We start from the raw sequence: 25314 nt of genomic DNA on the forward strand, positions 1-25314 counted from the left end.
AGTTATGGATAGAATTCAACTGAATATTCTGATTCCTTATTAATGCACGAAATTAAGATCAAATTGACTTTTCCAAACCCCAGCACAGATGTTTTCCATTAGGCTGAAAGGAAAGAATGCAATTTTCATTCGTCTTTTCCCTCTTCAAATCCTTCTGCCTCATGTTGAAACCTGGGAGCAGCTGCTTGATGTTAATATCAGTTGTGTGTGTGTGTGTGTATATATATAAAATATATACAGGATCATGAACAAAAATTGGGTAGGCCAGCTTTCAGAATCCTGATAAAAATATAAAATCCTATTCCTCCCTATTGATTGAAGAGAATTTTATATTTGGGCAAAGGGAGATGATGAGGTTGTGTATGTCATAGGATATCAACCTCAAAGAAAAGATGAGCATGAACTGCATGCTATGCAACATCACCATGAGATGGAGACTGCAATAGCTGCAAGTGTTCGCCAACAAATCCTGGCTCCATCCACCCCAGTATATACTCTGAATAAGAAGTAGACACATTTTATACTGCTATACTTTCTAAGCAAAATTTAATTCAATTACTAGAAACCTCAACAGAAAATCAACAAACAAAATGTAAATCATCTCATTCAAAAAGCTTTGCAAGACTACTATGGACGAAGCTTTCTCAGCAACCACTTCTTTCGTAATGCAACATCCAATGCTAAAAATGTCTTGGCCTTTTTATCATCTTCCAAAAGATCACAAGCATCCAACAATAGATCATCATCTATGTCTGGTATGGCTTGAAGTGCATCAATGGCGCTTTCAATGGAGATGGAGTTTTTGTCCTCTTTGTTGCTTACCAATGTCGTGACCATACCTGTCATTTCATTAAGAGCTTCTTGCATCCCCTCCATGGTTTTCTGTGCTTTTCTGGAATGTTCCATGGCTAATGGCACTGCAGTTTGGCGCTTTCTGCTCTGGTCAGGTATTTCAGAATCCCTCACAAAAAATTGTGAATCTTCAGAAGCTCCATCCATCTTCACTTCTATAATATTTGGGTCGATTTCCATTGACAGATCCTGACAACTGAAACTTTCATCCAATATTCCAATTCCAAAGATCTTGCATAAATCACTATAGCTCCCCAAAAATTTGTCTCTAAATGAAACAGCATCTGGGTGACCCTGCAAATCATATGTAAGCTACTACAAATGAGCAGGGTCAACATTAAAACCAAATCTGGTTAACATCAACACCCTTTCTCAGTTCACATGCAAATAAGCATATTTCATTTGAAGTAATTTAGCCTTTTGTTCCTTCATTCTTTTCTTTCTTTTCTTTTCTTGTGCAGAGGTTGGGGGAGTTGGAATGATTAGGAACTAAATTTTGCAATGTACAACCAGATGAGAGTCTGGTGATTTTTTAATAAAGAATAAACAACAATATCAAATAAGAAATGCACCTTAATATAAGCTTCCCAGACATGATCCTCAGCAGTAACTATTTGTTGAGATTCATTCCATGCAAACCCACTATAATTGAGAAGGTTGCTGATGTCGTTATACTGTTTCATAAAGAACATATAACGATTTTCTAGAAAATATTTGTCACACTGAAGGCCAAATTTGTCATTAAATGAAGTAACCATGTGAGCCCATGCTTGCTCACTGAATGCCTCATCAACCTTATTCCCTCCACTTGCTTGCTCTACCATAAGGTCAATGAAATAACAGTCCATTGGTGGCGTCCAATCTATCACCGGAGTATCAGTACTAGCAGGAGATTCAGCATCCTTTCCTTCATCTATAAATTGAGAAAACCACAAATTCAAAAATATCTATTTAGAATGGATTCCACCAACCAAAACAAAATAAAATCATTTAACTTAAGAGAGCATTTGAACGGAGTGTATTTTGTTTTTCAGAGTATCAGAAATGAACCTATTTTATTTGAAGTATAAAGCTCTAAAGAGTGAAGTTGTGGTCTCAAAAGCTGTAGGAAAAGATAGAGAATAAAAAACCTATAGATAACAGGATAGACATTTCCATGCAGCTTCCAAATCGCACTTCATTAAAAACTAAGACACAAGATATTCCCACAAGAAGAAAACCTCATTAGATACACTAATCATCATGCAACTACATACCTGAGATCAATGCATAACAGTACAGTTCACACAAAAAGATTCATGCCATAATAGTCCAAATTAATTCTTACAGGCATATTTCTTATGGTCAGTTAGTCCAAATTTACAAATGGGCATACTGAGGGAACACAACAAGGAGGTTTTTGTTCAGGGTTGGGAAGGGAAGGCTGCTACTAGAGGACGGAAGGAGATGAGCACCAATGTTCACTCCTGCCATGTCATTGTCAGCACTGCATGGTGAGTTGAATGGTTATATGTTCCATTAGTAGTTGCATTTCCATACATGAACTATTATCATTATAATATGGGAGAGTTCTTATTCTGTATGATCATGCATCAAGATTTTTTTTAAAGGAACTATTAATGTAATAATTAGGTTACCAATTTTGCTCCACAAAACCACTGATCTGAAACTACTTAACCTCCACTGACGCTTATATGTTTCAAGAGTGACTTGAAAACTCCATAGTCAAGTATATTTCAGATTTGAATTTGGGACAATGATAGAAAATCTGAAAGTGAATTTGAGTTATATATAAGCTGATAAAAGCCATGAAATTTTTCTCAGAATTTTTTTTTAAAATTTTTAAAGTTATGAGTTTTCCTTAGGTTACATGACTAAGAAAAATTAGGGTTTGGATTAAAAAAACAAAAAGAAAACACTTTTTCAACAGAGCCCTAAAAAATTAGGACATTCTATCATTACTCTACCCTAGATTCAGAAACTCTCAGAAACGTTTCAAGAAGGTCTTGAAAGTCTTTTTGAGTAGAAATGCAAGGGTTAAAGATTCAATCCACTAAGCCTTATTACACTTTTGGGGTGATCCAATATAGGGTACAGGGGAGTGCTGCATTGACGGTATAAAGAAGTGTAGGTGTTGGCTGGTAGAAATCTTATGGGAGTTGGTAGCCTATAGATCAGGTAAAACTATATAGTCTCATATTTACTGGTTGTTTCTGAGATCACCCGTGGTTTTTGCATCTGCAGAGATTTCCGTTAAAACTTTGTGGGTGGTTTGCCACATATATATGGTGTCCTATTTGTATGATTATTATTTTCTTATATTCTTGAATACCATTGTTTGAATTAGTTTATCAAGCTTCAAGAAAACAAAGTTCGAGGCCATAAAAATCGGATCAGAATTGGACTATCTATTCACCCAACCCAACCATCCCCACCTCCAAGCACTCTGTGAATCAAAAACAGAAAACTAAAAAGGTACAAAGCTTAATATAAGCATCACAGAGCTCAGAAGTTTACATTTCTCAAGCTTTGTCCCCCGATAATACTATGTTCAAGAAGAAGATTCATATGCAATGCTTTCTCAAATTTTTATGACGACATTTTAAAATGTTAAAATGTGTTTGTTGTCTTGGGATCCCAGCCTATCACTGGACAACAGAAACATGTAACCCTCTGCTTAGTTCTTAAATTCTTTAGCAACTATACTACAATATTTGAACCTACTAACTAAATCCATGGTAATATTGGTTCACTTACAGGTCAAGCAATAATCCCTACAAAGTAGACCTTGTCGAGCTCTTCCTTCTATAGATTACAAAAGGAAAAACAGAAATAGAAACATAACATTTCCTTAATAAATCAAACACAATAATTTTCATATAAATGTCACAACCCTGTCAAACTCATAATAATGCATATACTTGCTAAACAATGGGCATTTGTTTCATATTTCATAAATGCATAATTTATCAACAAAGACCATGTAAATTATCATTCCCAAATTTCTGGATTATTCAATGTAGGAATCACCTCTTCCTAACATCTGACTATGAAGTCCAAATTGTCAACCTAGTACAGTTTAAACAAAGCAAAATATTGATAGTCTAACCACAATGAAACTCATGATCAATATCAAGATGGCTTGACCTTATTTCCATCATCATAAGATGAATTTCCTGACTCACACACGAACTATTGTTGTAATTCAGCTTTATATTGCATCTGAAGAATTTTGCATTGAAAGGTTCCTCCAGGACTCCAGGCAGCACACAAAGGCACTCATCACCCAAATATAATGTAAGATTCAAATGAATAAACAAATGCATCTTATGGAACAGTCATAAACATCTTCACTATGAACATATTCTGATAACACAAATTTTTTGGGATCAGAAACAAACTATTCATTGATAAGGATTTAAAAGTACATGTGAAGAATGAGGAATCCTCTACAAATAAACAAACTCTGATCTAAAGAACAGATCGATAAGTTTTCTCCAATACACAAACGAAACATACACCTTGATACAGTACTGCATGAAACTGTACAAAGGAAAAGCAGTTAAACTATACAAATGGAATAAAGAGTCCCTTGGCAATGTGTCAGCTAAGAAGGATGCTGCCTTGGAGAAGTTAAACTATTGGGACAGTTTAGAAAGGCTAGGATCTCTATCTGAGGAAGATAGGAGAAGTCAGCGGACAGCCAGAGATGAATTTAGTCATTGTGCCATCCTTGAAGAAATCTCTTGGAGGCAAAAGTCAAGGGCTCTTTGGTTGAAGGAGGGAGACAACAATACCAAGTTCTTTCATCGCATGGCAAATGCAAGGAGAAGGGGAAATTTTATCAGTAGCCTTACGGTTAGGGGTGTTCGGCTGGATAAAGAGGAGGAGCTTAAAGAAGGGATTAGGTCCTACTTTAAATCCATGTTTGAAGAAACTCCAGTGAGAAGACCTGCAGTGGATTCAAGGCTTTTTAAAACTCTTGACCTCTTGGATAATGAGACTTTGGAGGGGCCATTTTCAGAGGAGGAGGTTTCTAAAGCTCTCTCAAGTTTCGGGGGTGATAAGGCGCTAGGGCCGGATAGTTTTTCGCTGGCTTTCTAGAAGTTTTGTTGGCCTATAGTTGGGAGGGAAGTGATGCAGGTGTTTGAGGATCTCCATACGCAGAACACTGTTTTTCGAAGCCTTAATGCAACCTTCTTAGTTCTTATCCCAAAGAAAGTTGGGGCTAGTGACGTGCAGGATTTCAGGCTTATCAGTCTTGTGGGGAGACTTTATAAGATTATTGCAAAAGTCCTAGCTAATAGGCTGAAAAAGGTAATGGGAAAAGTGGTTTCGAATGGCCAGAACGCTTTTGTGGGAGGTAGGTAGATTTTGGATGCAGTTTTGGTAGCTAATGAGGTGATTGACTCGAGGAAATGAAGCTCCAGTGCAGGTTTAGTGTGCAAATTGGACATTGAAAAGGTTACGATCATGTAAACCGGAGCTTCCTTCTTTCAGTTTTGGAGAAAATGGGATTTGGTCCCAAGTGGTGAAAATGGATTTTTTTTTGCATTTCAACTATGAGAATGACAGTTTTAGTCAATGGCACTCCTACAGAGTTCTTCTCAACATCTGTTTGTGTTGATTATGGAAGCTTTCAGTAGTTTAATTGCAAGAGCTGAGGAGAAAGGTTTCATTAGGGGTTTTAAGGTAATGGGAAGAAGTGGAGAAGGGGTTTATGTCTCTCATCTGTTGTTTGCAGATGACACTCTTCTTTTTTGCGAGGATAATAGAGACCAGTTGGAATTTTGGAAGTGAGTCATTATTTGTTTTGAAGTGGTGTCAGACCTGAAAATAAACCTACAGAAAAGCGAAATTATACTGGCAGGGGGCATGGAGGATGTGGATAGAGCAGCTGCATTTTTTGGGTGTAAAGTAGGGAAGCTCCTTACTACTTATCTAGGTTTACCCCTTGGAGCCCCTCATAAGTCGTGTAGAGTTTGGGATGTTGTAGAGGAAAGATTCAAGAGGAAATTGGCTACTTGGAAAAAACAATATTTGTCAAAGGGAGCAAGACTTACCCTTATTAAGAGCACTCTCTCAAACCTCCCCATCTATTTTATGTCGCCTTTTGTAATCCCAAAGAAAGTGAGACTTAGATTGGAGAGAATTCAAAGGGAGTTTTTGTGGGGAGATTTGGAGGAGAGAAGGAAAATCCACTTGGTAAGTTGGTCGGTTATTTGTAAAGATAAGAAGCATGGAGGGTTGGGGTTAAGGCATTTGGAGGTTTTCAATCAAGCTTTGCTAGGAAAATGGCTTTAGAGATTTCCTCTAGAAAGGGAGAGTTTTTGGAGGAAAGTCATTGTTGGAAAATTTGGAGAGGAGGAAGGGGGTTGGACCATTAGAAAGGTGAGGGATTCTTATGGGATGGGCCTTTGGAAAGACATTAGAAAGGGTTGGGAGGATTTCCTTCTTAGAACTAGTATCCATATTGGAAATGGTAGACTCACGAGATTTTGGTGGGACATTTGGTTTGGGGATTCTAAGCTGATAGGATCTTTTCCCTTTGCTGTTCAGAATTGCAACCCATGATTCTGTTGTAGTGGCTAACCTTTGAGGGAGACAAGGAGGTGGAGGCGGGGGTTGGGAGGTGCACTTTAGAAGATCTTTCCAAGATCAGGAATTGGAGGTGACTCGTTTTTTGGAACATATTTTTGCAATATAGGTTCAAGAAGGGGAGGATTCCTTAGTTTGGAAGATCAAGAGGAGGGGAAAGTTTAATGTCAAATCATATTATAGGTCTTTAAGGACTGAGAGTAACCTTTTATTTCTAGCCAAAGAGATTTGGGGTTTGTATGCCCCTCTTAGAACTCGTTTTCTTTTTTCTTGCTTGGGAAGCAGTTTAGGGAAAGTTTTTAACAGTAGACATGTTAATGAAGAGGGGTTGGTCCATGGTCAATAGGTGCAGCCTTTGCAAAGACAACAAGGAATCGACAGACCACATTCTGATTCATTGTGATAAGACAAGGGAGCTATGGACTTTGCTACTATCTTCTTTTGGTCTGGTGTAGGTGTTCCCGGCCTCAGTGAGAAATCTACTTCTAGAATGGAAAGTTAAGGGGCTAGGGAAGAAAAGGAGAGTAGTTTGGAGATTAGCACCTATTTGTCTTTTTTGGTGTATTTGGGGAAAGCGAAACCGAAAAACGTTCAAAAAGGAAGAGATGTCAAATGCTTGCTTGAGGAACCTCTTTTTTGGGTCTCTTCTAGAGTGGTTTCAACAGTTTTTGAATTTAGACTCTCCCTCTTTTCCTAATTTTTTGGCTGATTGGCATGCTGGCTAGCTTTTTACCTCTCTAGGTTTTACTTTCTTTTTCCGACCTTGTTTTGGCTCTTTTTGCATATTGCTTGTATACGTAGGGTGCGCCCCCTATTTAGGCGTCTTTTCAATTCAAGTTGTCTTCGTCTATCAAAAAAAAAAAAAAAAAGCTATAGGGATTGATATATCTCCCACAAAAAGAGATCAAAGCTTTGCTCCACACCTTGCTATTTTAACTCTTTGATTTATCACCAAATTCCAATTGAGCTGAGTAACATTGAGAGAGGAGTGCCCTCAAAAGCTATAGTTGTTGAGGCCCAAAAGGAAGAATAGAAATAAATTAGGTCCCATATCAACTCTAGTTCTCCACTTGTAGTAACTAAACTTGATATCACTATATGAAAATTTTGGCATTGTAGGGTTCCTCCGTGGCTCCAGATATAATACGTAAGGCACTTGTTATCCAAAATTCATGTAAGATCCAAATGAATAAGCAATGCATCTTTATGCATGGGTCCTAAACATCTTCACTAAACATTGAGAATATTCTGGTATCTGTCCGGCAAACCCACCTTGGTCAAGGATGATCTTGATATCACTGCATTGCCCCCTCAAATTTTTACTCCCCAGTTCCAGTAATTCAAATATCTTTGTCATGATCCAACCCAAAATTTTCATTAAACAGCATAAAAATACCCATCCACTGATATTTTAATGTCTATCCAATCACATTCGCACCAAGTAACTGCTCTAGCATTAGGTCAAATGACATAAGGTCCAACAATCACAATTTCTAATAAGATATCCTTCCATTATTGGCATTGACTCAAAATGAAAAGACAAATTGACATGGCAAATCATTATAACACCAATCTGCTGAAGACATGTCAATGAGCAAATATATTTTTATATAATAAATAACTAATATATATTTGTTTTCTCTTTTAAACCCTGACCTTACCATAAGTCTATTAGTTTTAGAATGGTCAGGCTGCGAAAATATTACCAAAATCCTTAAACAAACAAACGCTATATGCATACATAGACACATTTATCTATCTGTTGTGTATATGCACATATATCAAAACAATACAGCGGAATTCCAGTGTATCCATTGTCCAAATGGTAGTGGCCAAATTTCCAAGAAATGTCAAAAATAAAAATAAAAAAATGAATTTCCAGACATGTGGTTACCAAACAGAAATAGCAAGTCTTTGAACGTGTGCCTCGCTGAACAAAACAAGAATGAACCTCGGTGCATCAACAATCCATCTTAGTAATAGAATATAAGAAGGGCAGGGTTGAATGGGAGGAAAGAAATGCACACATTGTCATTTTTAAATTGCTTGGAAAATCCTCAATGATCCAGGAATCATTCACAACATTGGCAATATTGGATCATGGTCTATCAATACTAAATAAATGTGACAAGATCAGGTTAATCATGCTATAGAAAAATGTTGGGTAAAATGCAGGGTTTCGTAGGGGAAGAAATAGTAAATTTCTGTCAGAAAAATTACAAAACATGCTGATGGTATACCTAAAATACAAGCATGCATCATATATAGCTAAATTAGCATAAAAAGACACCCTTGTTCTAATAGGCAATAGAGTTCACTTCTTGTACCAAAAATAATTTCTGTAACACTTTCCTGTATCAAATTCATGACTGGATATTCGATATTTGACCAATGCACTATCAAACCATTGCCACTGAGGAAACATACAGTCATCAAACAGGGACTTTACAGATAGGGTATACCTAAACACTCTAATGCTATGCCTATAATACAAACATGCATCATACATAGCTAAAGTAGCATAAAAACCATACTTATAAGCAATAGGATTCATTTCTTGTACCAAAAATAATTTCTGTAACAGTTTCACATACCAAATTCATGATTTAATATTCATTATTGGGACCTATGCCCTATCAAGCCATCATCAATGAAGAAACATACCAGTCATCAAAACAGGGACTTCACAGATAGGATCTGCATAGCGAGCCAAACGGCTGTATCTTCCATCAGAACTTTCTTGTCCATATATAACACACAATTTGTGATAGCTTGGTACAGTTTTAACTCTGTATGTTCGAGCATCAGGATGTGCCTGCATAAATCAAACATAAGCAACAAAAGAACAACCAGAAAACCTAAGACATGAGGAAGTGGTTGTTCACCTTGGTATAAGCATCCCAAACATGATCTTCAGCTGTTACCATTTCTCGTGTTTCATCCCAAGAAAACCCACTCTGCTGAAGAAGAATCTTTATGTCATTGTACTGCCTCCTCAAATGTTTGAACCGATTTTTTAGAACATCTTTGTCATGGTGAGATCTAAATTTTGAATTGAATGATGCAACCATGTCTGCCCAAGCCTGGGTTATGAATGTCTGCCCAAGTTTATTCCCTCTATGCACCTGATCTAGTAGTAGGTCAATGAGATAACGGTCCATTGGCGGTGTCCAATATGTTCTCGAGCGATCACTTCCAGTAGGGGTTTGGCTCTCCCTTCCTTCGCCTACAGACACAAAGAGTTACTTTTAAGACCATTCATTCATAAGACCCAGGATTCAAATATAAGATCCCAGTAAGCATATAGGAGTTTGATTTCCCCACTTAAGTTCGTAATTATGGCCTGTCAAAATGAAGTTCTTAAGCATGTTTCCTAAAATCATCCATAATTTAGACATAATTATTCTCATTGGTGCCCATGAGCAGAAAATTCAGGGAAAATACTTCCATTGCTGATGGCCTCATTAACTTCTCATATAATAACTGGGGTCAGACCCCAACAGATCGGTTGAGGAAATCACAAAGATGATATTTCTTCTTCCATCAAACAAAATATCAACCAAAATTAAGTACGGAGAATTTTTGCTAACTTTTGCCCATTTCTCTTATAAACATGCATCAACTTTCTCATTATCTTGTGGGCTTCCCATGAGAATGTCAGGCATGAAATCATGAACCAAATTTGAAACCCTATGACTGTAGAACATCTTGAAAGTACTGGAAACAAAGTAATCCCACATGGTGATAGAATTGAAACGCACCAGCCTTTACTCCTAAGAGGTCATTTTCAAGGTCTTTGTCTTGACGCATTCCATTGTTGATGGCATCTCCGTATATTAAACCCAGATCCTTATAGTTTGGCAGGGTTTTTGTTCTATATGATCGGGCATGCGGGTGTGCCTACACATTTTGCATAAGCAATTTACAAAAAAATAAATGAAAAAAAATATTTTAAAAAATGAATGGATTAATGATATACCTTGATATAAACATCCCAAACATCATCATCAGCTAAAATCATTTCTCGTTCATCATCCCAGGAAAAACCAATTTGTTTAAGCAGAATTGTTACATCGCTATAATACTTCCACAATTTCTTGTACCGATGCCTTAGAACCCTTTTGCCATGTTGAGGACCAAACTTTGCATTGAACAAAGCAAGCATATCTGTCCAAGCTTGCTTGTTGAATGTATTTCCAATCTTATTGCCTTTGCCTAGTTGGTCCAGCATAAGGTCAATAAAAAATTGGTCCATGGCTGCTGTCCAGTCAGTCCTTGAGCGCTCATTATTCAATGGGGCTATGCTACCCATTCCATCACCTACAAATTGAGAAAAAATAGATATATAAGTAGAAGTAATCATTTAACCATTATATCCTCCACTACATAAATAGAGTTGTTCTCTGGGAAATCCATCCTGAGGGCTGTCAAATTTCAAACATCTCAATTTCATTTGCTTACTAACAAGAGCACACTTAAAAAACAATACACCATGGCCTATGAACCAGAACCACTTAGGGGACATAAATGGCTAAGCATATGATATAATGTTACAGGCCAATTACTTGGTTTTGTTGATTAGAAACAACAATTTCATTGCAACGAATCAGTAAAAAACAAATGACATAGAAATCCTACCAAAAGGTACAAAAGAATAAGACCAGAAAAAGGGAAAAATAGGCCTAGAACTGCTCAGAAAAGCAAAACATGCTGCATAGTTTTTGTGGAAAGTAGCTAACCAACTGCTGAAGGATTGGCTAAAATAGTGAAAAGGGGCTTTACAATTTTGAAAAACACATAGGACAATTTTTGTCAAAAGCTATGGAAATAAAGGACTAAATTGAGTTTGGTTATCTTCTTTACAAAATCATACACCATAAGCATGATGACTCTTATAACTTTTGACTTTACACTTCCTAATGTAAATTTACTCCTTATGAATCTGTTTTTTATTAAGCCATACAAAAAGATGAAGATGCCCAAAGGATAGCTCAATTAACCAATGGTCAATAAGACATTATTATTGGCAATGACAAACTCCGATCTTGGGATAGATCTTAAACAGGAAACGGCAACATACCCATATTCATTCCTTGGACATCATCATCAATGTCCATATCATGACTTGAACGACTATATCTCCCATCAGCAGTTGTATACCCATATATCAAGTATAGATCATTAAAATTCAGGACTGCTTTAGTCTTGTAGGATCGTGCGTCAGGGTGAAACTGCATGAAATTTTGTATTAGTCTACAATATGGCATAATTACATTATGATACAAATAGAGAAGTAATGCACCTTGATATAGGCATCCCAGACATCATCATCAGCTACTACCATTTGCCGAGTTTCATCCCAAGAAAACCCACTCTGGCCAAGAAGATTCTTTATATCATTGAATTGCTTCCACAAATTCGTATAACGGCCTTTGAGAACATCTTTGTCATATTGTGATCCAAACTTTGCATTAAACATGGTAAGCATATCTGTCCAGGCTTGTTTGTTGAATGTATGGCCAATTCTACTCCCTCTATGCATCTGGTCTAACATAAGATCAATAAAATAGCGTTCCATTGTTGGTGTCCAATATGTCCTCGAACGATCATTGCTTGTTGGGGTTTGGCTGCCCATCCTTCCCATAAAAATTTTAGAATGTTACTAAATTTTAAATTCTTACAAAGCAAGGGTCACACCCTTATGTATAATTTAATCACATGGATATAAGACAAGACACAATAGGAAGATGCCAGCCCAACAAATCCTTCTAGAAAATAGGTATTGAAACGGAAATATAGTTTTTGGTTATTTATCTAAAATACCATGGGCATAGCATATAATAATTGGTAACCGTAAAGCCAAAATTAATGATCTACAAGGCCGGCCACTTTAACCCTCATTTAGACATTTCCCTTTTATATAAAATCCCTTGCAAGCATAAGATAATATCAAATTTAGGACGACTTTTTACAATAAATTTTAGTGCTTGCAATAATAGAACTAAGAAAAATACATTGCAATTACAAGTAGAAATGCATTATTGCAACCCCAGGGCTCAAATGGATGTGTTCATGTAAAAGCTACACTTAGCGACATACATGTACACACCTATATATATATAGGTATTTGATGAGTCAAAGCCAAACTTTTTGTGAGGCAATATATGTTTTTTTTTTTTTTTTTGGTATTTTTTTTGGTGAGTGTGGGGTGGGGGGGTGCAGGGAGGCACAAACAAACATTTTCATTGATTGAATGGTCAATACAAAAAAAGATGAGCAATTCTTCCAAAATGTACAAGTGTGTACATGTATGTCTTTTATTTATATGTGAAGAAAACATTTATTACAAGTCTTTTATTTTAATAGAATGTAGAGAAAAATATTTTTTTAAAAATATTATACCTCATTATTAGTAAATTTTGATTGGTTTAAAACTTAAAAATTTATGTTGATTTTGTAATAAAAATCTTCTAATGCATTTGATGATAAAATATAATTCATATCTAATTTCTTATTATGCAAAAATTTTGAAATTTTTATATTCATTTCAGAATTTATCCCATATTTTTAAGATATTAATTTTAATATTATCTTTAGATCTTTTATGCTATTAATTATTAGATTTCTCTATAAATGTTATATAATATTAATTATTATATTTATCTTTAAATTTTTTATCCGTTATAATTTTTAAAAAAATAAGAAAGAGATAAAGCACTTCTTCAATTATAAGAGTTAGAAATTAAGTCGAAAGTTCTTTATTTTTTATTACAATTTATTTTATACAATTATATGATATAATTTAAAAAAGAGATGAGAAGTGAAATAATTATATTTGATGTGATATAAGGGCTTGTAAGGTGAGGGGTCAAGTCGGTGAAGGGGCTTAGGTGTCACTTATTGTTCGTCAATGACACTTTGGTTTTCTGAGGGGCTTCTTAGGATCAGATGATATATTTAAGTTGGACACTAATGTGGTTAGAGGCCATTTCGGGGTTGAGAATTAATTTGGATAAAAGCGAGTTATTCCCAGTGGGATGTGTGGAAAATGCAGAGGCTCTAGCTGCAGAACTCGGTTGCAAGATTGGGAGTCTCCCGTCCTCTTATTTGGGATTGTCGTTGGGTGTTCCTTATAAATTTGTGGTGCTTGGGATGGAGTGGAGGAGAGGTTTTGAAAGAGATTGGTAAGGTAGAAGAGCCAATACATCTCCAAAAGAGGGAGGATCACCTTGTTTCAAAGCACTTTGACTAGCTTGCCCATTTATTTCATGTCTGTGTTTTCTTTACCTACGACGGTCAAATTGAGGTTAGAGCAGATTTAGAGGGATTTTTTGTGGGGAGGCAGGCCTCTTGAGCGGAAACCTCATCTTGTTAGGTGGGCGTTGGTTTGCTTAGACAAGAAAAATGGGGTTGGGGGTAACGTGTTTCTCTACTCTAAATAAGGCACTTTTGTGCAAATGGAAGTTTGCAAATGACAGAGAGGCCTTTTGGAATCAAGTGATAAGGGGAAAGTATGAGGAGGAGCAAGGGGGTTAGTGTTCCAAGGAAGTGAGGGATGGGTACGATGTGGGGATGTGGAAAGCAATTAGGAGGGAGTGGCATGTTGTAAGTAGTAGGCTCTCTTTTGTGGTGGGTAATTGTCAAATGGTGAAATTTTGGAGGGATAGATGGTGTGGGGTTGCACCTTTTCATGTTTTGTTTCCTACTTTATTTGCTCTAGTTGTTTGCAAGGACGCTTGGATGAAAGATGTGTGGAGTTCCACTAACGGAAGGAGGAGTTGGAGTCTGCAATTCTCTAGAGCTTTCAATGATTGGGAGGTGGATGAGGTACACAGGTTTTTATTGGGCCTCAATGGGAAGAGTGTTCTGCGGGATGTGGAAGATAGGGTACTTTGGATATAAACTAAATGTGGGAAGTTTTCCATTAAGTCTCTCTACAAAGCCTTAGTTTCAAGCCCTCCAATCTCTTTTCCATCAAATGTTATTTGGAAAGCCTGTGTGCAGCCCAAAGTGAGTTTTTTTAGGTGGGAAGCAACGTGGGAAAAATCTCTTACTTTGGACCAACTTCAAAAAAGAGGATAGCCTTTAGCAATAGATGTTACATTTGCCAAATGCATCAAGAATCGATAGATCACATCCTCCTCCATTGTGCCAAGGCAAGGAATTTATGGACGTTTTTCTCTCTCTTTTGGGTCCAGTGGGTGCTGCCAACCACAATTAAGGCAACGCTTTTGGGCTAGGATGGGTCCTTTGTAGGAAAAAAAAAGAAAGGAAGTTTGGAAAGCAGACCCCTTATGTATTTTTTGGACGGTTTAGAAGGCAAGGAACATAATTGCGTTTGAAGATGATGTGCTATCCATCCAAAGACTTAAGAGTTCTTTTGTTTTCTTTCTTTGGTCGGAGACGATATTGTTCATAAAAGATGGTCCTTCAACTTTAGTTGGTTTCATTGATTAGGTGGGTTCTCGTTGAGGGTGGGGTTTTTCTTGATCCTTCGTGTTTGACAGCTATTTGTTCCAGCTGGGGAGGGAAGAAGTGTTTCTACTTTGTATAATTTGAGTTGTTGTTTTGGCAGCTATTTTCAATACAATTTTATCTCTTTTATGTATATATATATATATATATATATATATATATATATTATATATATATATATATATATATATATATTTTTGGTGTGATATAAGCGTAATTTAAAAAAAAATTAAAGAAAGAGATAAGGCAAACATGAGTTAAATAGTCATATTTCATGTAATATAAGCATATTCGACATGAATCTCACACCAACACGTGTTGTATCGTGTCAACATGGGCATTTTAACCAAAATAACTTGTTTGTATATCACAATTGTGCATGTATATGCATATAAAATGCATTTCTATAATTTGGTAAAAAATATAGAAGCCTAGTAGACTATTATTTACGTAATTCCTTCAATGGTGTGTATGTGTGTGTGTGCATATATTGTTAAAGTTTATCACCAAGGGTATTATTGTACTTTTAGTTATAGGGTTATTGTGGAAGTGCAATGCATATAATTCATTGCTATAAAACATAAGAAACACCTTCTCTTTTCCTTTGTTCATATTTCCTAACATGGTATGAGAGCGGATTCAAAACCATAGCTCTTAGACACCAATCACCCTATATAGCTCCATCCACACCACCCTAACAACCACCTCATCCCCAAACCTAATCTTTAGTGTTGCATAATGTACCAATAATCAAGACCTTAACCCCCCGCAATCTATACTTGTGATCAAAACTTCAAATATCAATACTATGTTCAGCTCTATCTAGAATGGGTTAAGTTTATTCCTTAATTTTGGAGTGTTGTTTGGACTTTATTTCTTCATTGTTGTCTTTATTTTCATTTCAAGCCAATGACGTTTTCTTAATATTGCAGCATTGATTGGTGCCATTAGAATTCTTACCTTCTTTTACTAGACAATTTCTTGGTTGCCACTATTATGGTGATTGCCTATTGAATAAGTACCATCTAATAGTGTGTTTGATTATGCCCTTTGAGTGATTGCTAGTTCTTATTGTTTGCTTCTTTTATTGTTCAAGTCAATTTCTCCATTCTATTGTGGGTTGTTTTCAATAGCTTCTAATACTAGCATCAAGTTTTTGCCTTGAACAACTCAAAAAATTTTGGTATCCAAGTTACTACCATAAAATAGAATAAAAATCTTCTTTTTTTTTCTTTTTTTTTTTTTCACTTTGGACCAAAGCTACGAGAGTATTTCTTAGGGCAAAGGGCAAATTAAAAAAAAAAAAAAAATCTAATTATCCTCCCCCTAAATATTCAAAGAACAATGAAGAATATAATATAAGGATAACACCATAGTCATGATCTAATTATGCAATAGCATGGAACCTCATATTACTACTATTGTTACATTTCTCAATATTGCTAAATAGATTAAGAAGCACTATCGACAGATGTAAGAATGTCAATGTGACTCATTGCATATCATCCTCTTACTAATGGCAATGATCCATTACATAAGCAATAGAAGGAATTCAAAGTAGCCAAGTTTTTGTTCAATCTAGTCAAAAGTACATTGGTCTTAGAACATTGTGATGTAGGACAACCCTAGGATGGTTGCCTACAATCAAATAGATGGGTTAAGGTTTAAGGAAAGGAACAAGAGATAAAGTTTGTGGCAGCAAAATAGAATAGAAAGAAAAAAGATAAGAAGAAGAAGAGATAGAAACCTTCTCACTAAGGCCTTCTAAGAGTTTCACCTAGAAGAAAATCAATGGAGTCTCCTCATTGAGAATTGCAACACTTGCAAAAAATACTAATATTATTTATCATCAATCAATTACTTTGATTTATATCAATTATCCTTATTTATAAGGTTTCTCTAAAAAATCCAAAGTCTATCAAGATTCTAATAACCCATTGTAACTCTAATTCTAATTGTCTTATAACCTAATTATTTAATCCTAATATGACTCCAACAAATACTAATCAAACTTTAATTTCAAGTAATACTAATCTTATTTTAATTACAAATAATAATAATTCCTTTTCTTTCTTTCTTCCTTTTTTTTTGATAGCCGAGGAACCTTCCATGACCAAACCTTTAGGACTCTTCATAGGAACCCAAACCTTGGGGTGCTGACCGCCCTACAACAACCAGCACCAAGTGAATTCAGAGTATCATCAGTGGTAGGGTTTGAACTCAGGACCATGTGCCACTTATTGGAACCACACTTCCTAATGTTCGCCCTAACCAACTAGGCTACCTTGATGGGTAATACTAATCAAATTTATCACCTTGATGTATATCTTAGAGATTTATCCTCATCAAATTGTGTCATCAACTCTCCATTATTCCTATGTCTGAGTAACCTTTGCAAGTTCAGGCAATAGAGGTTCTTTTAATAGAGGTTGCCCATCTAGCTGAAGTAGCCCATTCAGATACTAACATTTAATAGAGGTTCTTTTCCTACCGCTAGGCTTATACTCTTATCTAATATTGATCTACTTATTGCTTTTTGGAAAAGTAAGTGAACTTTTTAGTATCTTCTTGCTAACAACCTTGGTTTTGCTCAAATCACTCAATCTTTATGAAGAATACATAATTAGTATGATAATTTTAATTGTTTGATAATATTGAAAAAACTTATCAAGCTATCAAATAATCCTTTATATATAATTTTTTTGGGAGTGGGTTAGGGTGTACATAGGTGATAGCTCTTTGTTCATATTGGACTTTTGGATTGGCTGAGCTCTAAGTAATGTAACAGAGTTGTTTTTTGTTTATCCTTTAGCTTTCATTTGCCTTTTGGCACTTTTGTATACACCATGGATACTTTTGTGCATCCTTTTGTTAGACACTATTAATATATTTGATCTTTGCCTATCAAAAAATAGTATGGTATTAATCGTTTGTGTTGATGACATCCTCATATTTGGTAATAAATTGTATGGGATAAAAGAAGTGAAAAACTAGTTGAAAATGACTTTTCAAACTAAAGACATATAGGTGGCTAGATATTTCTTAAGCATTGAGATTACTCATGAAAAGAAAGGACTAGTTTGTTCCAAAGGAAATATGTGCATGTTTCACTCACTAAGAGAGATATGTTATGTTCTAAACCTATAAACACTCCTATGAATCCTCATGTACATTTAGATGAAGTAGATAGAGCAATGTCAAGGAGATCCCCTTTCACCTTACTTATTTGGATGGGGGCTCGTAGTAGGCTCATCTTTAGAGCAGTGGGGGGAGGGGTAGGTGTATTTATCAAGCTACAGGATAAAGGGCAAAAGTGGTGATGGGGTTCTGGTCACTCATTTGTTGTTCACTGACGATACACTAGTCTTTTGCAAGGCTTCCCAACATCAGATGGTTCATTTAAGCTGGTTGTTAATGTGGTTTGAAGTCATCTTAGGTTTGAGAATCAATTTAGATAAAAGTGAAATTTTGTCAGTAGGAAGAGTAGAAAATCTGGAGGCTTTGGCTTTTGAGTTTGGTTGTAAAGTGGGAAGGCTCCCAACTACTTACTTGGGGCTTCCCTTGGGTGCGCAGCACAAGTCCGTGGCTGCTTAGGATGGGGTGGAGGAGAGATTTTGGAAAAGACTTGCCATGTGGAAAAGACAATTTATCTCTAAAGGAGGGAGAATCACTCTGATTCACAGTACTTTGTCCAGTATGTCCATCTACTTGATGTCTTTATTGCGTATTCCCAGAGTGGTTAGATTAAGATTAGAGCAAATTCAAAAGGATTTATGTGGGGAGAGGGAGCTTTGGAGAGGAAGCCTCATTTTGTAGAGTGGGATACCATCTGTTCAAACAAAAGAAAGGGTGGTTTGGGAGTCAAACGTCTTCTACTCTCAATAGGGCCCTTTTATGTAAGTGGAATTGGCTCTTTACAAATGAAAGGGAGACTCTTTGGAAGCATGTTATTAGTAGGAAGTTTGGGGAGGAAGAAGGGGGGTGGAGTACTAGGGAAGTGAGGAATGGGTTTGGTGTGGGATTTTGGAAGGAAATCAGGAAGGAACAATCTTTATTGCAAAACAAAGTTGTATTTTTTGTGGAGGGTGGTAGAAGAGTGAGATTTTGGAAAGACAAATGGTATGAGAACAATTTCCAAAATGATTGTACTTTTAGAATAAAGTTGTCATGGGAATGCAGGATATATAGTTTACTACCACAATTTTATTTTTTTTAAAGATAATTAAATATGGAGAGTGCCTTCTCATTGCCTCCTCTTTCATGTTTTCTAACATTATCTACACACTATCAACATTGCCAAAATCCAATTTCGTTGGATATAAAATTTAAAGAGAACAAAGTCAAAAGAACATATACAAAGTCAACCTAGGTTTACATAGGTTATCAACATTAGTCAACCTCATCAACTAACTTTCAATTTCATGCAAGAAAAAAATTCACGTGTCTGTGCACATACTGCTAATGGAATGGTTACACAAATGCAAAGATCGCTTTTTTCTTTATAGGTAAAGATAACTTCACAGAAAGAGAACAATTACTTCCCCCCACTGATGGTATGCAAAATTTTGACAAGTCAGGTCCAGGAAAGAGTTTCTTATTTGGTAAACAGGGTCATTAGAGAGAAAACTTGTACATAGATGCAAACTGGACTGTTCCAATTAAGTATATTTAAACACCTTTTAAATATAAAAGATTAGCTAATACTTTATAAGCAATTGTCAAAAACATATCTTGGGAATTTATTCTAAACATAAACAAGTTTCCCTTTTAGCACTTGAATGAAAACCTTTATTGGTAACTGTGGTTTCATTATCAGTTTATAAAATCCACATTATCTTTATATTCAAACTACAAATAGGTTGGCAGGTTAACTCAATAATAATTACTTAAATCAAAGTTTGGACGGTTAGAACTTAAGAACATATGCATGCTTGTATATTTCAAAAATGACTTCCAGAAAATGGAAGTCAAGTAGCCTCTTTTGCTTGAGCCAAAGCGTCTCTAGTTTTCATGTTTGACCATAAGTCAAAAAATGCCATAAAGGTTCACAAAAATGCATTTTCCCATCAAGATAAGTGGACTTAGATTGTGGGTGGAACTGTCAAAGTAGGATGACAAAAAAAAACAATTAAAAAACTTACCAGAATAATTTCTATCCAAAAGTGAAAGATTTGGAATGAGCTGAAATTCCATAAGTTAGAGAGTTTCTTACTTTACCATTCTAGACAGACGTTTTAATAAATGCTTCTTTATTTTTATTTCCATTAACACACAAAAGAAAGAATAGAAAACCATGCCAAAATAATTTCTTTAGAAGTGAAAAGATTCAGAGCAAAATGGGATTACAACAGTTAGAGAGTTTCTCATTTTACCATTGTACCAATAATTTTCTAAAACGTGTCTTTATTTTCCTCTTAACAAACAAATAAAAAATATGATAAGTATTTGTTTTTGCTAATTCTTTTTCCTCTAGACTTATTGGATGAGATGTGTTTCCACTAGGTTTATTGTTTCTTGTTGTCTTTTAGGTTGTTTTCCATCCATCGCTTCTACTTGGGATCCCTTTTCAAGTGCTACAGCATTTGCTTGTCTGAAAAGATAAAAATAAATAAAAGTAAAAAAAATTCAAAACAAAGTGAAAAAGTTTGTTAAAAAAATTATTTTCATGACCAATACTTAAAACACTTTGCATAAAACTTCGGTATAAGTTACAAAGGAAAACAAAATAAGCTAAAGCTCTAATAAACCCATCCATTAATGGCTTTTCTTCTTTAGGTACAAATATATATGATTAATATCAAAATAAAAATAAATAAATATAAAAAATCTTAAAGAATTTGGTATTCCAATTTATTCCAAGTAGAAGTACTCTTATTTCTTGGTCATTTTTGAGCTAGAATTGGTTTTTAACCATTTCTTATGAGTAAATGAGATCTTATGGAAGACTTCTTACACCATACAAAAAAACCCAAAAGTTAAAAGAACTCAACAAATGATAATCTCTGATCTTCTATAATCTGCTAGAATCTAGATAACTCAAGCAAAGAGTTCATAAAAATAGTTTGCAGCTGCAATTCTTGCATATCCAAATCATCAAAGATTATGCTACTCTTTTCCTTCCAAGTACACAAAATCACCATGTAATTTAAAATTGTATTTGGTGTATTGATATCAATCCATGTTTGGAGTAAAGTAAAGGCCTATATTACAAAACCTATTATCTATTGTTTCCAGAGAAGGCAACAGCAGTGTGCCACCAATAAGCTAATTGTTCAAACTCCTAACAAGATCATGAATTGTCAAGACATGCTAACAAAGTTTAGTATGGTTAACATATATTTTCAGATTTTTCATTCTCAAATTCCAATAAGCGGACCTACAATTCATTCCAACCTACAATTCATTCCAAACTGTTAAAACAGGGTTTCCATTCAAGAATACTTAACCAAATAACAATAACTGAACCAAAAATTTGATCAAATAATTGAGTTGAAAATTTCTAAAAATGGAAAATTTGTTCTAAAACATGGCACTGCACAACCAAATTCCAAAATACCCAGAAAGAGAAATGAAGAGAATTTTGAACAGCCATGAAATGATTAAACTAAGATGGGTTTTTAATAGGGGAATGGATCCCCTTTTTCACCTATGCACTGCCTTTTTCATTTCTCACAGCACATTCGGGTGTGTCCCCTTTCATTCAAGGGAGCATTTCCTTTTAGATTTTCATCCAATCAAGCACTCCAATCAAACTGAAAATTCATTTTCTTAAGAAAAAAATCCAAACTTCTCTCAAAATACAACCCACTTTAATACAGAAATATCCATATATATGAAGCAAAAATCAATTCTTTAACATAGCATAAAGAAAAAGAAAAAAATCAAACCCTACTCACAATTGGACACATCACATTCATCTTCACCGCCCCACTTCCACAAAAACCAGCCCACATCACAACACGTCACATCGGACAACGCCAACCAACTCCAATACATCTTCAAACCCAAACATCAACTAATAAAAACTAAAACAATACAAAAATACATTACCAAAAAACCTGGCATTTCTGAGCTACCAAACAGAACACACAAAATAAATAAATAAATAGAAATTTATCAAAAATAAAAAATAAAAAATCATTAGAAAGCCACCAATAACAGCAACAGAAACAACAACAATGCCGTAACAATACTGAAACAATCGACCAATTTTCAGATTATGGAACAGATAAAAGAAATACAGACTAATCAAACAAAAAATTGGATGAAATTAAGAGAAACAAATGAAAGTGGAAATAAAAGGGTACTTATAAATAGGAAAAATGTCTCAAATTGATAGTGAATTACATCGATTTAGGGCATACAAAACCAGTCTGAAATAAAAGAAGCAAGCATGTATACCCCGCTTACAAATTCCATACCAATACCAGTATAGTGAAAACCCAGAATTGTTGCACAGAGAGAGACAAAGAGATCGAAGAAGAGGTTGATCCCAAGTTGAGATTCAGGTTGAAATTGAAGAAACCCACGTACCTCTTTGCCGAGCGAGCGTGAGAGCTCCCCTTCTCTTCTCCGCTGTGAGTGTGAGACTCTACAAAAACAAATAAACTTAAATAAAACACAAGAAAAAGAAATAAAAAAAAAAAATATATATATATATATATATAATAAAAATATTCGGTGACCGTATATTTGGTTTAGAATTTTCTTTTTAAGTTAATAATATTATGCACTAATTTATTAAGCCTCTAATAAGTATATTGGTTTGGGTAGGTGGGAAAAAAATGTACAACACTAGTCATATGCAGAAATGCTAACCAAAATTGATAGCAGATTTTAAAGGAATTTTTTTAAGATATATATTTAAAAAAAATATTTATTTTATTAAAAGGGTTTGTTTAAAAAAGTAGATAAAAATGTCCATCTTTTTTTCTCAACTTTGCCTTTTTAAAAATACTAAACCCAAAAACCAAACAATAATTATTTAATTTCTTTGTAATTTACACGTGTTTTATATTTTGCTCTTTACATTCAAAACTCAATATTTTATCTCCTAAATTTGTTAAAAAGTAACACTTTTCCCCCTAACTTATTAAAAAGGTCAATGAACAATTTGTTAAGTAATGAAGTTGAAATGTAACGAAAAACATTTATTGTCTGGATACAAATTATCATACTTCACTACTACGAACGAAAATTACAAATAGTCTTACAAATTTCTCCCCATAATCAAAAATCAAAATTTATAATTATTATCTTTTGAAAGCATTTGGAAAATTTTACTTCAAGATTGTTGATTTAAAGTTGCCTTTATGTAGATTGAAACCAATGTTCAAACTAGAGTGAAAAATAATAATAAAAAATAAAAAATAATTATTTTAATAATTTTATGAAAAGTTTGTAATTGAAGGCAAAATATTGATTTATAATAAATTTGGATGACAAAGTATTGAGTTTTAAATGTGAGAGACAAAATGTAAAACAAGCTAAAAATTAAGGGGTATAGCATATATATATATATTTTTCATATTTTAATTTAACTAGTTTTATTATATTTAAATCATTTTCTAGTTAATTTGTTTAAAACACGATGTTTCTTTAATTTCCTTTTTAATTTTTATAATATTTTAGTACAAAATAACTAAACCCGTATTTTAAAAATGCGAGTCCGGCTTAAAATTCAACTTCACGAAAATTATGATAAGTTATAAGATTTATTTTTGGTAGAATAATTTAAGTTAAAGACTATTTTAAGAATACAATAATTAAAAAAATTAAAATATTTTGGGGCTTGTTTTTTTTTTTTTTTTTTTTCCAATTTTATAATTAGACGTAAGTATAAGTATGGTTGGTTACTTGGTTTAATAGCAATAAAACATGTTCAATAATTGAAGGATTTATTTTTTATCTTTAGGTTGTTGCACTAGCATATGATATTAAGATTTCCTTTAGCATTAAAAAGTCCAGAAATTATTGATGTTGAATTAATAGAAATGAAAAATATTTGGTATCTTTATGGGGTTTATAGAATGATTAAAGTATAAAAACGATCCATTTTTATTAATCCTTTAATGAACAATTAGTTCTCATACATAGAGTTTATTTAAAATTAGAATTTTACTTTATTAAATAATCAATATAAGATCTTATTTTGAAAGAAATTTAATTTGGTTTATAAATTTTATCTTTTATAAAAAAAATAAATATTAGTTTTAAAATTTTAAAATTCTCATCCCATGTTTTGATTTAAGTGGTTAGTCAAGTTTTTTATTATTATTAAATAAATTCAATTTAAAAAGTAATGTCTATTATATTTTATTAATGGTAGTCGTATTTAACGATTTCACTTACTAGCAACAATATTATTATGTAATTTTGAAAAAATATTAAAAAAAAATGTTTGTAACATTTTTCCAAATAAATGTATTCTCGCAACTTTAAAATATCTTTATATGAAATTTGTACATACATAATGTATCTAATATAAAATATCATAATTACTTTCTGTATTGTATTCTAACAACGGATTCTTATGCTTTTAAAATATGTACACATAATTAAGAAAAATATAATTCATATTCATAAAAAATTAAAATAAGATTATATAAAATATATAAATAAATAAAATTCGGATATAAATAAATAAGAGCTCGCTTTAAAAGCAAAATTAAGATGTGACATGACAATCAACTCTCCGTGTGAAAGCATTTTTTTTCCCTTTTTTTTTTTTCTTTTTTTTTACTTTGTATAAAATAAAGTTCGTGTTTGGCTTTATTATCCAAGAAAAGTTTTCACTTTTCTGTCCGCCATGGATAGATGAACAGATTATGAACACTACAAAACTCTAGCTACTTAATTTTTAAAAGTATACTAGCATATCTTTTACTTCTGCCATCCTTTAGAGGTTTGATGGAGAATGCCTTTTCCCTAAACATTTTGAGAGAAAATGGTTTTTTAAAGTTTATATTGAAAATATGTTTCTTTTTTTTGGAATAAATTTGAATTATTTTATGTTGATTTTAAAAAATATGAAAAATATTCTAAAAACCTTTATATCATATACGAGTCCATAGTATCTTTATGAAGTATTAGCCAGTAAAATTATTTTTTATATTTAAGTTTTTAAGTATAATTTTGTTTCTAAAAATAATTGAGAATAATTTTTAAGAGTTGTTTTCAAAGCTACATTTTGAGAACTGTTTTTGAAAATGCTTCCAAATAGATTAGTTGAGATGTAAACATGTTACTTTTAAGTACAATGATGGGCCATTTAAATGTTCGCTCTTAAAACAAATTTAGTAGGTGCGATGTTAAATGTCATAAAATGTTTAGTCAATCATCATTAGATTTCAATTATTTTTAAATGAAATGATCAAAGTTGGATCGAAC

The 25314-nt window shown here is 33.8% G+C and overlaps 1 protein-coding gene across 6 annotated transcripts; it reads right to left on the reverse strand.

Moving 5' to 3' along the window:
* Positions 1-285: 285 nt before the first annotated feature.
* LOC117912254 (L10-interacting MYB domain-containing protein) lies at positions 286-22521 on the reverse strand. 6 transcript variants are annotated; one of them, XM_034826772.1, is made up of 9 exons: positions 22459-22521; positions 11753-12086; positions 11531-11681; positions 10430-10770; positions 10212-10350; positions 9336-9676; positions 9115-9265; positions 1425-1765; positions 286-1164 (listed from the first exon to the last, which is right to left on the reverse strand). In XM_034826772.1, exons 2-9 carry the CDS (start codon positions 12083-12085, stop codon positions 628-630), a joined length of 2334 nt encoding a protein of 777 aa, XP_034682663.1. In that variant the 5' UTR covers position 12086; positions 22459-22521; the 3' UTR covers positions 286-627. The 6 variants fall into 6 exon arrangements, with proteins under 6 accessions (XP_034682663.1, XP_034682666.1, XP_034682665.1 ...); XM_034826775.1 differs by lacking the exon at positions 22459-22521 and adding an exon at positions 22273-22450 and having other exon boundaries at positions 286-1041; XM_034826774.1 differs by lacking the exon at positions 22459-22521 and adding an exon at positions 22273-22450 and having other exon boundaries at positions 286-1146.
* Between the last annotated feature and the right edge of the window lie 2793 nt (positions 22522-25314).

The sequence above is a fragment of the Vitis riparia genome, chromosome 4, assembly GCF_004353265.1.
Source record: "Vitis riparia cultivar Riparia Gloire de Montpellier isolate 1030 chromosome 4, EGFV_Vit.rip_1.0, whole genome shotgun sequence".
NCBI lineage: Eukaryota > Viridiplantae > Streptophyta > Magnoliopsida > Vitales > Vitaceae > Vitis > Vitis riparia.